The sequence below is a fragment of the Phlebotomus papatasi genome, chromosome 3 (assembly GCF_024763615.1).
Source record: "Phlebotomus papatasi isolate M1 chromosome 3, Ppap_2.1, whole genome shotgun sequence".
Lineage (NCBI taxonomy): Eukaryota > Metazoa > Arthropoda > Insecta > Diptera > Psychodidae > Phlebotomus > Phlebotomus papatasi.
The window spans coordinates 14,769,719-14,788,202 of NC_077224.1; the positions used below are offsets into that span (position 1 = coordinate 14,769,719).

The following is an 18,484-nucleotide window of genomic DNA, read 5'->3' on the forward strand; positions in this document are numbered from 1 at the left end:
ATAATAAATTATGCGACACTGCGTTTCATGTAGATAATAATGAAGTGATTACATTAAATAGGCCGCCAACCTAAAATAATACTGTTTTTATGTTATTTAATATATATTTTAGGAAAAATTATTTTTTTTATAAAATATTTTTTTATTGCTCAAAGTGTTAATTCATTATTGCTGGTTTATAAAAACATATTATAATCCTCGTAATCTTTGCCGTTTCTATAAAATTCGGAAGTAAAATCATGAGGTGCATGTGACAGCTTCATTTTTTTCTCCATTTTATTTTGGTGGAAAAATCCACATAAATTCCACGAGCATTTCCATGGATGTATTCTATGTAAAAAAATCCAGCATAAATCCATTAAATTTTCCTTGGAACGTATTATGGAAAATTCCTATGGAAGTTTTTAAGGAAAAATAGTGGAAAATTCCGAGGAATTTTTCGCTTGTTAGTCATATTCCGCTTCCTTTTGCTATGGGGTAGGGTATAATTCCGCCAAAATTTGTAGATTAGCCAGTAGGGGAATTCAGTGACAGTAATTCCAATAACGCTTTATGACAAATTTAATTATTTTACATGTGGTAAATTAAGAAGAATTATTCGAAAATGCGTCTTATATCAAATACTAAAAATTGTCCAGATAAATATTGTCCCGTTCCTGAATTTACCACGAAAATTCGTTAAGTGACAGTGTCACATTATTACAGAATTGTCCTGCAGAACTCATGAATGAATGTTTCTATCAATTGTACCCTAGGCCCAGACATAGCTGTTGCTCTCAAGAATTATAGCCTAAGCTGCAAATTGCGGATAATCTATAATCTTCAAACATTTCCAAAACGTTAGGGTTATACAAATGTTTAAAATTTATGTTGCGTATTTTATCTCCTTATTCCGGAAATATCGTTTAGATTTTCAGGTGCACTATCTCAAACTGAATCAAGATAAAATTCAATTGCACACAAATTCTCAAGAGCATAAAATTGCAGAAATTGGGACAAATGCCAATATGCGTGAAATAAATCGGATAGATTCACATATTGTCATAAATTATGTTGAAATATTGCTAACAAATTATTGCAAATATTTTAGCACAATCCACTTTTAAATGACCCATAAAATTTCTATAGTTCACACCATCCGCCAAATCTCTCAAGCCTTTTCGCTCAAAGAAACATTTATTGATAAATTCAACTATAAATGCGCGAGATATTATCAGAAATCTTAAAAGGAGAAAATAAATTTATTATGTACCACAGGATGACAATAAACATATTCGACGAGGCGACAAATCGACCAAAATCCATTAAGTATGAGTTATTGAGGTGTAGGAGAGTATCAGAGGATAAAAGTCTTCCGTGATGCTTGTTCCATATTTCACCAATAAATTATGAAATTCAGGAGAGAAAGGGCAGACAAGCATAAAGTTCTATATTTAGCAATTTATCACACACTTTGCATCCACAAGTGCGCAAAGTGGATGTTCTTCATCATATTCCGGCTGAAGGAGAGAAAGTGCTAGACCAGGAAGCCATCGTGCACGGAATCTCCCAAGTATCAGGCCCCTAAAATATTCCTCACGATAGAAATGTAATATTTCTCTCGAGAAAGGCAACAGAAAAAAAAACAAGGAAAAACCTCAAAACACTTGTTTCCATCATTGTGAACAAGATTGAGCTACAATTTGACTTGCAGACAAAATTGGTACCGGGAAAGCAATATTGAGAGATCATAAGACTTTCAGCTTCCAAAATTGTGGGAAAAGACAGAAATGCATCATCCTCCCACTCTTGGGAAATGAATTTGGTTGAAAAATGATGAATCTCGAAATGCATAAATCAAACTTATTCATAGAAGCACATATTAAGTAGCAACTGGACTGGTTAAGGTTAATATTCTAGCAGTTTTTACATTTACCCTTCGGAAAAAATCAAAGATCAATATTTTGCGTTTTTGACATTTCAAATTAAGATTGTCGTTTAAGAAATTTGTAAAATATCACGTCGAAACAATTTTATTTCTAGCAGTTTTACTATAACTCAATTCAACGACATGTTTTACTTGAAATGTATATCAAATACCGCTGCTCCTAACTTATCACATCTGATTTTATCCAGAAACCGGCAAAACTCCCTTATTCCAGAATTCATATAAATAAAATAAGCAAAGTGTCAAATCTGCTAGAATTATAAATCCCAATTAAGACAAAGCTTCCAGCTCTTCAAATAAAGACCCTGTCAAAATTGTAAAATATTTTCTCATAATGCTTTTTTATAGCACTGATATTTTTACTGCATTTTAAAAACCTTTTTCATGGGATTACCCATTAACTCATATTTGATTAGGACTTTTTTTCAATCTTAGAAATCTTTTTCCTAATATTCTAAAACTTGACACCAGATTTTTGATGCTTCATCGTAAACAAAAATATTTAGTATTTAGTACTAAGTTTAATCTTACTTCGTCTAGAAATTTCCGAAATGTCACAACTGCTGTAATCTTGAATTTTTCAAGTAAATTTGCTTTTTTATTTCTAGGCATTCAAGAATAATTTTGTGTCATTCTACTTGAATTTAGAAAATTATTTCCAACAGGAAAAAATATAAGTTTATATTTCTATTTCAATTCAATGTAAAAACTGCTAGAATTAGGATAATCAAGTGTGAGAATATTAAGATATGGTTCTTTCCAGAAATATTCTATTTCTAGCAGATCAACACTTAATCTTAATAGAAACCAAAAGTTTCATCACACACACTTGAATGATGGCAAATCTGAAAAATTCTAGAATTTTTTTATTCTAGAATCTGGGAGAACTTTTCCTTGATGACAGCAAATGTCAAAATTGCTATAATTTGGATTTCAAACTGCGAAACACCATATGGTTTTGTCCATTCGGTAATTCTGTCTCCCATCCAGTTCGACATTCAACATCAATAGAGTGAAACGTCACCATAAATGGCAGAAAACGTCAAAATTCCTAGAATGACTATCATCAAAGTGTTCAAAACCTTATGACTTCGTCTATCTTGAAATTTTTTATTTGTATCAGTTTAACATTACGTTTCGACAATCAAAATTTGTTCTTACAATGTCACCAAATGGCAAAACTGCTGGAATACTAATTTGATAAGTGTAAAAAACTAATATCTTCAATTAAGAAAGAGTGATATCGTTTTGTCAAATTGGTAAAAAGACATTCTTTTGAAAAAAAAATAACAAAATTCATTTAGCCGTTTAATAAAACTTATTCTTCTGAGTACTAGCGTTCCAGTTACGTCTAACGTAAAAACTGCTAGAACTTGACTTACTAAGTGTGAAATATTTTAACCAATTACTTAAAAGATTTAAAGAATAATATTTTCAGGAGTTTAAAAGAGAATAAAAAGAGAGAGAATGATCTAGATAATGACAGAAATTCTTGTATCTGCTAGAATTACGATCATTTTAAAACACCAAATGGCATTCTACCAAAGACATTATGATGTTTATTCAGAAATTTGCTATTCCTACTTGATTCTGCAATAACATTAATATGTCAATCGAGAATATAAACATTTAAGAACTAGCCTAGCAATAATAGTCACAGTGAAAACTGCTAGAATTATAATTAGTCTGAAAGACCAGATTCAGTCTATTTAGAAACTTCCTATTTCCATCTGGTTTGCAATAAATTACCAATTGAAAAAAACAAAGATTTTATCACAAGCCTAGCAGTAACAGTAAACGTCAAAACTGCTAGAATCGTGATTACTAAATGGGAAATATTCCAATATATCATTTTATAAATTCAATAGTGTAGTATTTCCAGTAGTTTAGTATAATAAATGCGAACAGAGAAAAAATGCCAATGACAGCAAACGTCAAAAGTGCAAGAATTATGCCTAATACTTCTGAAAGACTTGACCACATCTATTTTAAAATTTTCTATTTCTATCTGTTCAGCAATAATGCCAATGGAGAAAATAAACATTTTAGCATCCGCCTAGAAATAATTTCACTGAGAAAAAAGAGGATGCGATTAACTTTCTTTCCTCGTAATTTTAACACATTTTAGGTGTAAAAATATATCAACATTTTTTAATATTAATTTTACACCTTTTTAAGGTTAAAATTAACATGAAAAAGGATAACTTTAACCCATAATACATAAAAAGCATAATATTTACACCGATTTCGGATCAAGAATGCAGGGTAAAATTAACATTTCCGGAATGTTATTTACACTTTTTCGGATTCCTCTCAGTGTTTAACTGATAAAACTACTAGAATTGGGATTTCTAAATGCTGAATATTCTAAGAAATTACTTTATAGATTCGAAAAATAAGAATTTCCAGCAGCTTAGAATTTTAAATTTCAACAAAAAAACTTGCTCTTCAAAGACAGCAAAAGTAAAAGCTGCTAGAATTATTATTGATAAATCTGAAAAATCTTATCAAGTCTATTCAGAAACTTGCTATTTCTATCTGTTATTCAATAAAATCTCAACAGAGAAAACACATATTTTATCACCAACCTAGTAATAACTATTACAGTTAAAACTTCTAGAATTATAATCAATAAATTCTAGAAGACCGTATTAAGTTTTTTTCAGAAACTTTCTATTTCTATCAGTTCTGCAACAAAGTGTCAATAGAAAAAACAAACAGTTTAGCACTACAGTAGAGTCTCGCTATAGTCCATATTTGGTTCCAGATTTGACACTTGGGTCGCACTATAGTCCATGTCATTTTTTAAAATTATCAACGACTTTTAGTATTGAAATTGCTCGACGGCTTCTACTTTCTTTGCGATTGTGGTACTTGTCCTCGCTCTCTTCATTATGGATCACGATTATCACAACTACTCAATAAAGTTTACCAGAAATATTAAAATAATTATGACAACATTGCATATCGCGTACTAAAAGACATAAACTAACTTAAAATCAATGTTTTGAAATCAACGGTCGATAAATTGTGAACTATAGAACGATGGCCTATATCGGGACTCTACTGTATCTCACTAATAACAGTTACCATCAAAACTGCTAGAATTCGGACAACAAAATTCGAAATAATGTACAACATTGTATTATAGATTCAAAATTTAGTATTTTCAGAAGTTAAGCATTAAATGTCAAAAGAGAAAGCTCACTCCGCAATGGCAGCAAATGTCAAAACTGCTAGAATAAAAATATAACAACACAACTCTTCTTCTTCTATTTTATGTAAGGCTGTCGGACTCACTCGGGTCCATATAGCCTAGCACAACTTTTAACAGAAAACTCTGTACCTATTTTTGACTTTTCAGATCATCCTGAAATGAGTTACTACAGTCGACAGTAAATGATTAGTGCACTTTAAATAAATTCCAGATGCTTTTGACAAAGTGTTTCAAGTACATTATTGAAATTGAATTGGAACTAATCGAGAGTAAATTAATTGGACTTCCTCTCAATTTTCCTAAAGAGCAAATTTTCCATGTCAGAAACCCCCGTGTACATTTTCCTCTCATATTAACGACTATTCTGCTTTTATGGCAATTTGGACATTGAAGCAGAATTACCCCCAATTTCTTTTTTTCTTTTTGGGTAATTGAGGGAAGAATTTTTCTTCGTTTTTTTTTTGCCTCAATGTCCCAGTCAATAAAATAATGATTATTTTCACGTCCCAAAAGACTGATAGTAGCCTCAATTTTATTCTGTGTTATGGCCAACAACAAATAAACTATTAAAATTAGATTTATCGATCATTCCCTCCGATATATCGTGAGCTTTTTCAAATGAACGTGAAACATGAAGAAAAAAAAATAATGTTTGAGGCCACATACGAAGGAATCTAATCACTATCGATTTTTCATGTTGAAGAAAAATTGTTTTTCCCCATTCACCCAAAACACCAATAATTCACTAACATTTCTCCCTCTCTCTCTCTCTCCATCTTTGCCTTTTTATGAACTTGGGAGAGCACAAGTTTTACCCGGTCTCATAATTAATTTACTTGAAGTGAGAACATTAAAAAAAAACTTACGTGATAAGATAGAAGACTTTGGTTGCAATTTTGGCGAACAACCACCTCCAGAAACACTCAAGTCACTCTGCGAACTCTGTTGACTGTCTTTGCTGTAAGTCCGTCCCCTGAAAAACAAGAATTCCACACACATTTCACGATATTTCCATCAAAATAGAAGAAGAAAGGAAAATTCCCACGAATAGATAATAGACAATATTTTCAGCTCATTTTTTCTCTCAAGAACCATTTGTGTATCTTACGAAATATGCAGCAAGAAAAAGTTTAATTTCGAAATAAAATTATCCACATATCTTATCATGATCTACCTCAATCGCTACTTAACGAAGAAAAAAAAAGTCTAACAACTCATAATAGGTCATTCCAGACCATTCAAACAGTGGCTGGCTTATCGCGCATTTCAATAAGTCAATAAAAAGTTTCCAAACTGAATCTAATCTGGAATTCATTGAAAATGTCAGCATTTTTCCGCAGAATATTTTACAAAGTCTTGTTTCGAATAACTTAAAATGTAACAAATCTCATGTTTAAATAGGAATGATAGTGAAATTGACCCACCAAAGAACAGCAGAACACCCAAAAATATTGATTAGATAAAAAAGATATGACTAAACTTGATCCACTCTGTCTCAAAAATTGTGCAATCTTGGAAAATATTCAATTTGCGGCAGAATTTTACAATAAGAAAAATAAAGGTAAAGCAGGGGTAGAATTAAACACTGCACAGTGTTAAAAAAGGGGTAAAAAAAACTTTACGGCTTTGCGAAATGCTCAAAGTCCTTAGGTAACATAAGGGAAATTATTACTAGCGCAGTTCTTAATAAAGTCCTATTAAGTCCATAACACTGTGCAACGATGATTTTGTCGCCGGGTTCTCATGCTACTTTTTCTATTGCTAGGGTCAAATGATTTACGAAAATACTTATCATTTTGATTTCATTTGGATTTTGCGACTGGTATTTACGAAAAACGGTTTTTTCCGTTTTTTGATACTTGGGTGCCTATATCTCCGAATCTACTGAACCGATTTATTTCTCACTAAGGAATAATTTGTTCTCCTTTAGATGCCCGATAAATCCTCTGAACAGATGAAGTTCGTACAACCGACACCAGGGGCGCTGTAGTCCCATAAATGTCAGAAAACATGTAAAAATCGAAATTTGTAGCAACTTTGATCAAGAATATCTCGAAAACTAAAACTGTTCTTAACAATCTTATTTATGGGTTTGATAGAGAATTTTATTAGCTACATTTTTGTTCATATACAACTTTTTGCTCAGATTATTTTTTAGCCTCGAAATAGAGGTTCAAACGAAAAATGAGCACCCAGCCAACTAGAGAAAACCCTCATTATTTCACACATTTTGACTTTTTCTTTTCAAGTTGAGGTAAATCCAGGATATTTTCATACTTTTTCTAAATTGCATAAGTTTAATAAATATATACATATTTTTTCTTTTACATCGGAAAATTTCTTAGCCCAAGATACACAGTCTCAAAGATGGCGTGACGCGCTTCATATTTCACTTGTGATTTTTGACAAAAATTTTAAAGTGCTCTATTTCGGGAAGAGGCCAAGATATTTTTTGCTATTTTTTTTTTAAATCTGACATGTAATTTTATTCTCTTTAAAGGCGTCTCCAAACTTTCCCCTATCATTGTAGGAAGCAACGTCAAAATAAAAAAAAGGCAATTTGTTTATGAAAATTGATTCTAGTGTATAGACACCATAAATCGACATACTTTTGATTTTTTTTAAATTAAAAAGTATATTATTAACATTAAAAACTACATTGAAAAAGCTTAGATAAATTTTGAGAAAAACCGAAAAAATATAATTTTAGAGAGGATGGAGGGGAATAGGGGAAAAAACATTTTTAGATAATGTTTATTTTTGGGGATCATCGAAGATCGAAAGTTGATATCTCTTACTATTTAAACTACAGAGTGATAATAAGTTGGAAAAAAGGAATATACATATAACTGGGGCAATCCACAGAGAGAGAGACAAGCAGATGGAAAATTCATAGTCTTAAATATTTGTGAAAATACATGAAAAAAATGTACACATATTTTTTTTTCTTGGCTAAAAAAAAATCCTAACTCGAGATACACAGCCAAAATAATAAAAATTTTGGATTTGGTATTTAAAAAAAAGAGTCCAAAAAATTTTTTTTTGTCAAAAACAAAACTTTAACATATATTTGGCACATATACTCTATTTTGAAAATGTTTTAGACTTTTATTGCGAAATATATAAATAAAAAGTCCAGTACGACTCTGATAGTATTAATTCCTAAAAATTTCAAACACAGTGAAAAATATGTAAAAATATGTAAAATTTCAAATTTAATGTCAAACTTTTAAACTACTTTTGTCGAGTAACAATCTGAGTCAATTTTGAATGAGTGAAATAGTAACTTCAACAAGAAAAATAACTTAGAATATTGCAGACATGACATGTGTTGACTCTATTGGAGTCGTACTGTATTTTTTTCGAAAAGTAAAGTGATCAAAGTCTAAAACATTTTTAAAAAAAATAGCGTATATGTACTAAAAATGTGAAAAACTTTTGTTTTTACCAAAAAAAAAATTTGAACTTTTTTTCTTTTAAATACCAAATCCAAAAGTTTCAATATTTTTCCTTTTGGTAAATACTATTGTGGTGCTATACTCCCTGAAAAGAAGTCTATCCATTTTTGAGTTTAACTACTCAATTGTTTTGGGGAATTTCCAAAAAAAAAAAATTAAGTAGTTCAACAAAAAAGTGGACCCTCTTTCTTTGAGGGAATGTAGTTTTTTATGTTAATAATATACTTTTTAATTTAAAAAAAATCAAAAGTATGTCGATTTATGGTATCTATACACTAGAATCAATTTTCATAAACAAATTGCCTTTTTTTTATTTTGACGTTGCTTCCTACAATGATAGGGGAAAGTTTGGAGACGCCTTTAAAGAGAATAAAATTACATGTCAGATTTAAAAAAAAAATAGCAAAAAATATCTTGGCCTCTTCCCGAAATAGAGCACTTTAAAATTTTTGTCAAAAATCACAAGTGAAATATGAAGCGCGTCAGGCCATCTTTGAGACTGTGTATCTTGGGCTAAGAAATTTTCCGATGTAAAAGAAAAAATATGTATATATTTATTAAACTTATGCAATTTAGAAAAAGTATGAAAATATCCTGGATTTACCTCAACTTGAAAAGAAAAAGTCAAAATGTGTGAAATAATGAGGGTTTTCTCTAGTTGGCTGGGTGCTCATTTTTCGTTTGAACCTCTATTTCGAGGCTAAAAAATAATCTGAGCAAAAAGTTGTATATGAACAAAAATGTAGCTAATAAAATTCTCTATCAAACCCATAAATAAGATTGTTAAGAACAGTTTTAGTTTTCGAGATATTCTTGATCAAAGTTGCTACAAATTTCGATTTTTACATGTTTTCTGACATTTATGGGACTACAGCGCCCCTGGTGTCGGTTGTACGAACTTCATCTGTTCAGAGGATTTATCGGGCATCTAAAGGAGAACAAATTATTCCTTAGTGAGAAATAAATCGGTTCAGTAGATTCGGAGATATAGGCACCCAAGTATCAAAAAACGGAAAAAACCGTTTTTCGTAAATACCAGTCGCAAAATCCAAATGAAATCAAAATGATAAGTATTTTCGTAAATCATTTGACCCTAGCAATAGAAAAAGTAGCATGAGAACCCGGCGACAAAAAAAAAGTTTGAAATTGTTGCACAGTGTAATTAAGACATTTATACGGCTGGTAACTACTTAAAAAGCCTTTAGTCGAAAGTCTTTATTTAAGTGCTTAGTGAAAAGTACTTTCCATTCTCTCAATTAAGGACACTTGCAAAGACCTTAACTAAGTACCAGGGTTAGGCGAATTTTTTACATTTTGCATTTTACATCATTTTTGCCAAGAGCCTTGATATTTGATACCCATCAAATATCAAGTTGATTTTTTTTACGCAATCAAAGATTTCGCTGTAATCAGTAAAATATTTTGCGGCTTTCTGCTGTAAAGCTTTTCGTCTAAAATGCATGATGAAATTTACTGGAAATCCCAATTCTAATTTTGTACTACACGGTTGAACCAATATAATATAGTAACTATCTAAACGATTAATTATTTTTGAACTTTTATATCTACATGCTCAGGGAGTTTTCCAATTGTTCTGTGGTTTCTGCTAATCTTCATTAATATTGTAAAAATCATTTTCCTGCTCTCTTCATAACGATAATTTTTTTTTTGGATTTCGCTATATATCTTGTCCAAGACATCACATTCCCGAAAACAATATTAATGGAGACAATCAGTGTTTCCTGGCTAACACTGATTCTGTGGTAATGAATGTTTCTGTGATAATATTCTAAAAACTATCGTGCTGTATTATTAAAATGAGACTAACGTATTAAACAAAAATTCACACAGAAATTACGATATTGTATCTAAGGTAAAGTGCCCTCAAGTCGACCGGTTCCTCAATTCGACCGGTAGAGTTATTTATTCAATTTATTTATATTAGCATTAGTATTTTTCGTATTATCTAACATTAATAGGTCAATTATTCCATAAATAATATGAATCAGTGACAATTTCGTGTAAATTTGCCATCAAACATTCAAAAATTGACCTACCGGTCGAGTCGAGGAACCGGTCGAGTCGAGGAACCGGTCGAGTCGAGGAACCGGTCGACTCGAGGGCACTTTACCTTATTTTAAATAAAATCTGGACAGAATCCGAGTAAAAACGATCTAAATTGCTAAACGTTTCGTTCGGAAGCTGTGAGGATTTTATATTCAATTTTAACCGTCTTGTGCTGAAGCTGTGCGCTCTTTATTTGCAATTTTAACCTTTTCGTGTTAAAGCTATGATTTGAACATAATATTAACCGTTTCATGCTGAAGCAGTGCCGATTCTAGGACTTTAACCATTTTTAACTTAAGTAATGCGAGTTTTATGCACAATTATGATCGTTTCTTCATAAAGATTAATTTAAAAATATATATTGCGGCTTTATTTTTTGCGTTGTGTGTTTTAACACCCCGATATTAAGAACACAGAGTCCTTATTTTTTCCTGCCCTCCTGGAGTTTTGTTTGGCTATTTCAATACACAAAAAAACCTTAATAATTATTGATTAATTCTTCTATTTGAAGTACTTTCTTTTAGTTTGAATTTCTGGATAAATGATAATCAATTATGTAAACAATATATCACTATTTTATATTTACATTGCAATTATTGCAAATGTTGCAAATACACTAAATCGAAAGTTCCTTTACCTGTCTTTATATCAAAGTTTGTTAAAAAAAAATAACCTATGTATATCACTATAAAACATTATTAAAAAGTATTTTTTTTTAGATTTTAAAAATTCATTAGTCAAGTCATACCATTTCCCAATTTACGAATAGTGGAAAAAATTGTATTTTATGCACTATTGTAAAGTACTTAGTAATAAGGGTTAGGGCAGAATCACATTGACAGTAAAATGCTCACTGTCACCGTCAAAGCCTTACCGTATTTCGCTATTTTACGCATTTTCATTGCAATTCTTACGCAAATTCTCAATTACCGTATTACTTTATCTCGTACTCTGTGGTACTAGGTGAAAATAATATAAGAAAATTGAAGAAATAAATCGAAAATGTGATAAATGGTGAGCAAAAAACTGTACGAAAAACTGTAGCAAAAAATCGAAAAATCGATTTTCGATTATTCGATCTTGAATATTTTGAAAACTAGACGATGCTTCTTCTTTCAAATTTAGTATTTTATAGCTTAGGTCGAGGCCTTTCCAACGGTGGGTCGCACTCCTCCCTCGATGTACCCTGACCCGAGCTATAATCAAAAATGTCTTGGCCGGAATGCATTTTTGGTGTTTCTGCAGCGATTTCGATGAAATTTTAGTATATGTTGTATCTGAGGTCGAGATCTTTCTAAGATGGGTCCCATCCCCATCCGTTGCTACTCCAACCCACTGTACCCGACCCTTACCATATCCATATGGACCGGACTCTATCTTTAGTGTTTATTAACCGATTCAATGAACTTTTTTTTCATCCGTTGGCCTTCTGCATTTAAACTATTTGAAATAGAAAATGACCAGTGATAAGCTCAGATAAGTTTATGGTAGCTGAGATTCTTTACACGGAATGTGTGAAAATTCGATCGTGAATTGAATTTTGGGGGTAAAGAATCGCGTCGAGGCAATTTTATTCATTTCGATGGCCGAGAACCGTTTGCTCGACGCGATTCTTTACCCCCAAAATTATATTCACAATCGAATTTTCACGCATTCCGAGTTGAAAGCACTCCGAGTTGCATGCATTTCGAGGTCGCCTGTAAGGAATCTCAGCTACCATAAGTTTATCTGGGCTTAGCACTGGTTTTCTTATTAAACGGTAACGAATTCGGTAACGAGAAACCGAGTTTGAAGTTGCAGTCACTTCGAGGTTGCCTGTAAAAATTCTCAGCTATCACAAACTTATCTGGGCTTATCACTGGTTTTTCAATTGAAATAATTTTTTTTCAAGCCAGTCGATACGGTCAGCAACAAATAGCCAAGACAGAAACCATTTCTCGGGTAAGTTGCTGTGAGTAGCGGTCGAAATTTTTAAGAATTAATTTTCCAACAAAGTGGTTTTTCATCAATTAAAAAAGCAAACACACTTCAATTGCAATTTTTGCAGAAAGACACCTTAGAATTATTTTTCAATTAAAATAAAATTTCTTCGGACCAGTAGGCTGTGATCAACAACAAATAGACAAGACACCATACATTTTTCGGGTGGCTTTCCGAGTCTTTCCGTACAGAAGCAGATCTTGAAAAATTCGAAAATCTATTTGAAGATCCAAAAAAGAGACTTTCTTACTTCTTGATAATTCCGCAAATTAATAATTCCTGTTCCTAATTCAAATTAATAATTAATAATTCCTGTTCGAATTTCGAAGTGCTCAAGTGTCAAAATGTGTCAGTCTTCACATTGTTTTGTGAGGAAAAAAAAACAGAACAACGACCCGTACTGTTCTTGTCTCATTATTTAATCACTCCATAATCACTGAGTTACTCTTTCGCCAGCTTTTTTAGTGGAATATTTAATAAATTTTCCCCATCTTGTTCGAAAATTTAGTATGAAAATTCGAAATTGAATTTGAATTCTTCGAACATGAACGACATTTTGTGTAAATAGAGTTCCATTTACCATTCATCCAAGACACTATTGGAGAATCAATATCTACTTCTGTTTGGGCTCAGTGAGTCGAATCGAGCCGAGACACCAACCTTTTTTCGGATGAATTTCCGCTCGAAATTTAGCAAAATTTAACAAAATATTTTTGCTTCCTCTTGCTTTTTGGTGTTCATTAGATTCTCGACTTCCTAAAATGCCTTAAATTGATTTTTTTGCGCTATTCAGTGAGCGTCTTAGCTAAGAATTTCCTCCTTTTGACTAAAAATACTTTTTACTCAGGGGCCTCTCGACATTTCATTTTTCCATAAAGAGTATTTTCCTAAAGAAAATTGACTTATCAGTCTGATTATGTCGAAATCATGCATTCGCTATCTAAAAATACATATTTCATAATGTTCGCCGAAATAATACAAGAACTACGAGGAAATTTGTTTAAGTCGCGGTTCAATATCTGCAAAATTTTTACAAGGAAAAGTGAAAAATATTTTCATTTTTTATTAGGCTTGATGGGCCCCTGTTTTACTCCTAGTGTAACAAATTTCCCGCCTGAATTTTTCCGAGTGTTTTAGTTTTGAATTTTGAATTTGAAAAAAAATTGAAGAAGGTAGAGCAAAACTTACCTCTTGGCCGCGATGGTCAATCTCTTTGGTGAATTCTGCTCAGTGCTGCTTCCCGTTGCCGAAATTTTACTGGATCCCCTCGACAGTCCACAAAACACTTTGGATTTCACATCACTGATATTGAGTTTAGTCTTCCCGGTGGTCTTCCCTTCGGCTATTTTATTCATCACCCCATCCCACTTATTTGGCGGTTTGATTTTCTTCTGCGGCACCTTGTTCTCCTGATTCTCCATGTCACTGTCATGGGCACTCCTCATTCCACCAACGGTATTTGCCCTCCGGACCTCACGAACCTTCCCAGCACTTCCCATCTCACTCTTAACGTGCTTCCGATTGGGACTGACTTTCTTCACTGATCGCTGTGTGGCAATTGTGCTCTTATCACTGTCCATATCGCCCGAGTTCGCCGATTTCTGTGCCCCGCGAACTTCAGCGATAGCCGTCGCGTCATCAGTTGCCTTCTCCTCCACCGTCTTCGCACTAGCATTGACTCCCGCCGGCGAGGGATTCAGCAATTGCTGCGAGGGTTGACTGGGCAACGAGGCAGGTGATTGACTTGCACTGCCCTTCTTCTGACTGCATTCCGTCCCATTGCTCTGAAGAGTGTCCGTGGAACCGTCCGGGGACATGTCATTCTCTGCACAACGATGCGTAAAATCATCCTCAGCCCGATTGTCGACATCCGTGAAGATTCCACTGGACTCCATGCAGGAATCATCTCCCTGCTGCGGCTGATGAATATACACATTAGCTGCCTGCATCGATGGTCCATACAGCTGCCCATCGATCACCTGTGCCCTCCTGTCGCCCCCGCGTTGATGATGAAAAATGTCATCGGCATCGCTCTCAGTGAAAAAGTCAGAATCCGTCATGGGATCCTGCCTCCGCGGCACCGGAGCGGCATTGAATGCCTGAACTGGCGGAGCTTTTGCTCTTGGGCCATTTGATGGGGAATGATCAGCTCCACGACTCGCCGGCCTGGACATCTCACCGTCTCCCTGATACCCCGTGTCCAGGCTCGTGATACTCGTGACGCTCGTGATAAAGCTCACAGACACCTTCGATGCCACAGACTTGGTCATTTGGTCAGTCTTAGGATCAGAATCTGTCTGAGACACTTCCTGATACTGATTCCCCGCAATCTGCTGCGGATTGCTCATCACAAGAGCTAAACAAAAGTAATAATAATAATAATAATAATTAGAACTTCCCAAGTAACATTTTCTGACAAAATTGCAAACTCAACGTAAGGAAAAGGTAATTTTCAGGTCATTAAAATTACTTTCAATGTTAGTAAATCTTCTAACATAACTCTCCCTAAATTTAACTACCTATGCAGTGAATAACTTCATTGTCTTAATAAAGTAATTTTTTCGTAAAAATAACGTAAGTTTTTCTTGAAGTCTGAAAATGCAGACATTCAAAAAAAATATTAATGACTAAGGGCAGAATCACATTGACAGTAAAATGCTCACCGTCACCGTCAAAGCCCTCACCGTATTTCGTAGATTTACGCATTTTTATTAAGATTCTTAGGCAAATTTTCAATTACCGTGTTACCTTATCTCAAACTCGGTGGCACTAGGTGAAAATAGTATAAGAAAATTGAATAAATAAAACGAAAATGTGATAAACCGTGAGCAAAAAAAACTGTACGAAAAACTGTAGCAAAAAAATCTACAGTTTTTTTTTTGCTCGCCGTTTATCGCATTTTCGTTTTATTTCTTCAATTTTCTTATATTATTTTCACCTAGTGCCACCGAGTAGGAGATAATGTAACACGGTAAATTGAGAATTTGCGTAAAAATTACATTTTACGCAAATTACAGCTATTAAAATTACAGCTACATTTTCATCCATGTGCAACTTTTCACTCAGATTGTTTTTTAACCTCCTATTGGATAGGATTGGACCTATAAAGTCCAATCAGTTCCCCATAAGAAGACCAAACATGTTCAGAACATCGAGGACTTTAAGAAAAAGTGGAATAAAATCGTAAAGGACAGGGATAATCATCTTATGAAGACCTTGATGGGGAATCAAGAAAAAACTTTGAAATTTTACCTAATAAAAACTTGAAAAAAAAATAAAATCGGTATATCTAATCTGCAACAAAGTAAAATTTCAAAAAATACTTTTCTTCTCTTTAATATTAATAGTTTTCCTTTTCAAAATATTTCTCTTGAGAGCAATTTCATCATGGAAACGCTTTGACAGAATCTGTTCAAATTCATCGAAAATCTCAGTGGCATTTACAATCTATATTTTTCAATAGATCCTTGAATCTAACTGTTTATTATTATTCTATAAACCTTTCGGAAGAGAATTATAAGTGTATATGAAACTTTTGTAACCCAAACCTATTATATTAGGGCGTTTCAACTAGGAAAAAATTTTTTGGCACTATTCTGAGGGTGCTCTACATGATGAGACAAGGAAGTTTTTCTGCTACGACCATGTGATCAGACGCTGTTTAGAGGTGGCTGAACGACCCTCTCTGTAGTGTAAAATCCGGTAAAATCAGTAATTTGTTCTACAGAGGGTCGTTCAGCCACCTCTAAACAGCGTCTGATCACATGGTCGTCGAAGAAAAACTTTCTTGTCTCATCATGTAGAGCACCCTCAGAATAGTGCAAAAAAAAATTTCCTAGTTGAAACGTCCTACTGTATATGTTTTGTATTTCTCCTGGAACCATGTAAAATATTTTAAGGCTAAACGCACAGCGAACACCAAATGCTAACCGACTTCATTTAAGCTGAAAGCATATCCATTTTCAGCTGAATTCTCTTAACTTTAAAATCACACTCGCGAGGCAGTGCTATTTTCATTTAGTTAGTTAGCACTTTTTGTTCGAGAACTGCTGACCGGTCAGCATATTTTTGCTCATCGACTCAGCAAAACTATGCTGAAAACACGATTTTTTCAGCTAACTGTGCTCACTGGGTACTATGATTTTTTGAAAAAGAAGAATTTTAGCTAGATTTATCTTTTATTTAAATTAGTTAGGATTTTTCTTTTTGTCTAGATGACTACATTTTTACTTGAAAATTACTTTATCACGAAATTTTTATTAAATTCACTAATGTATTATTTTATTATGATTTTTTCTAGGTTTTTCTTATAATAGACCACAAAATTTTGGTTTATTAACGTTCTACTAAATTGGTTACTAAAGATTTACTTTCAAATTACTAAATTTTTACTAAATTATTAAAATGGTAAAAGTAATGTATTATTTAGTTGCCTGAAAGACTAGAGACAAATTTACTGATTTTTTCTCCTAAGTTTCGCTACATAAATGAATAATTACTAGATTTTGACTAAAAATTAACTGGATTTTACTGGATTCCAAATCAAATTTAATTGAATTCTGCACCAATCTGGTCGATTTGACTTAAATTAAACAATTTTGACGAAATTTAGATTAAGTAATTTAGTACAGTATTTCAGAATTTAATTAAGTCATAGAAAGAATCCTGTAAAATTCAAATTTCCAGGCAAAATCCACTAATTGTATGAAAAATAAGATTGTGAAACTTAGTAAAAAAAACAAAGGTCTATGCTAGTGAAAAATCTTTCAGGGAGATTTCTGTCTAAAAAGTTTAATTGGAATCAAATTAAATTTCCAAAACATAAAAAATAGAGACTTTTGAGTTGAGAATTGCTTCGAAATTTTAAACTTAGAATACCAAATCTCTATAATTTACCGTATTTTTTATTGGCAGAGTAGACCCCTGAATTTAGAAGACATAAAAATAATGCAAATAACAATAAATAAAAATAGTAAAAAAAATAATTTCTTAAATTAAAAAAAAAATAAAATAAAAAATTGTCATATAGTCAAATGTGCTAATCCGGGTGCTTCGCTATATGGATCGTTTATGACTAATCCACTTAAAATAATATTTTTATTTTTATTTCCGTAATATAGTTACTACATTAACATAATATAACTATTCAAGTTCGAGAAAAACAAAAATAATATTCTTGTCCATTAAATAAGAGAGTGTAATCGACTCATTTCAATCTTGTGCCAGCTGGGTTCTTCACTGAAAATTTTCTAGCAGTGATATTTTCGCTAATGACAGCTGGTTGATTGAAAACATTTATTGTTTTTTCCTTGTGAAAAAAGTATTTTAAATCCAAAGGTTTAATTAAAAGTGAATTAGCGAAAAGGCGATCCACTTAGTGCATGCTGACTATTTTCAGTTTCATTGTTATTTTATAAATTTTCTTTAATACTTTTGATAATTTTTTTATATTATGTTTCTGAATGAAACAGTGAATAATTCTATGGATTTAGAAAAAGTAAAAAAGAATTTCATCAGTCCAAAAACAAGCGTTTAAGTAGCACTCTTCGGAAAACAATTCAATTACCCCACCTTATTATATTCATTAATTTTTTCTTTCTCATTTCATCTTTTTTGGTCCCGTCCCTATACGACCGTCGCCGTCTTAGTGTTATGTCCAAAGTCCAACCTCCAAGGCAAAATGATGGAAAATTCATCAACTCTAACTGTTTATATTTTATTTCAAAATCAATTGTAAACATTTCATTGAAAATATTAAAATATTCTTTATATAAACTTTAATGATTTTTAAACAAATTTTACGTTGCTTACTATTGGCTGACCAATTTATTACCA

At 32.5% G+C, this 18,484-nt stretch overlaps 1 protein-coding gene across 2 annotated transcripts in view; it reads right to left on the reverse strand.

The window, feature by feature from the left end:
* The window catches only part of LOC129807812 (protein mothers against dpp), a 242,094-nt gene that overhangs the window by 107,802 nt on the left and 115,808 nt on the right, over nt 1–18,484 (reverse strand). For both annotated transcript variants that reach the window (XM_055857312.1, XM_055857311.1), the window contains 2 exons: nt 13,838–15,005; nt 6,011–6,117 (listed from right to left, as the gene is read on the reverse strand). In XM_055857312.1, the coding sequence (XP_055713287.1) occupies nt 6,011–6,117; nt 13,838–15,005 (1,275 nt within the window). The remainder of the gene's footprint in view (nt 1–6,010; nt 6,118–13,837; nt 15,006–18,484) is intronic.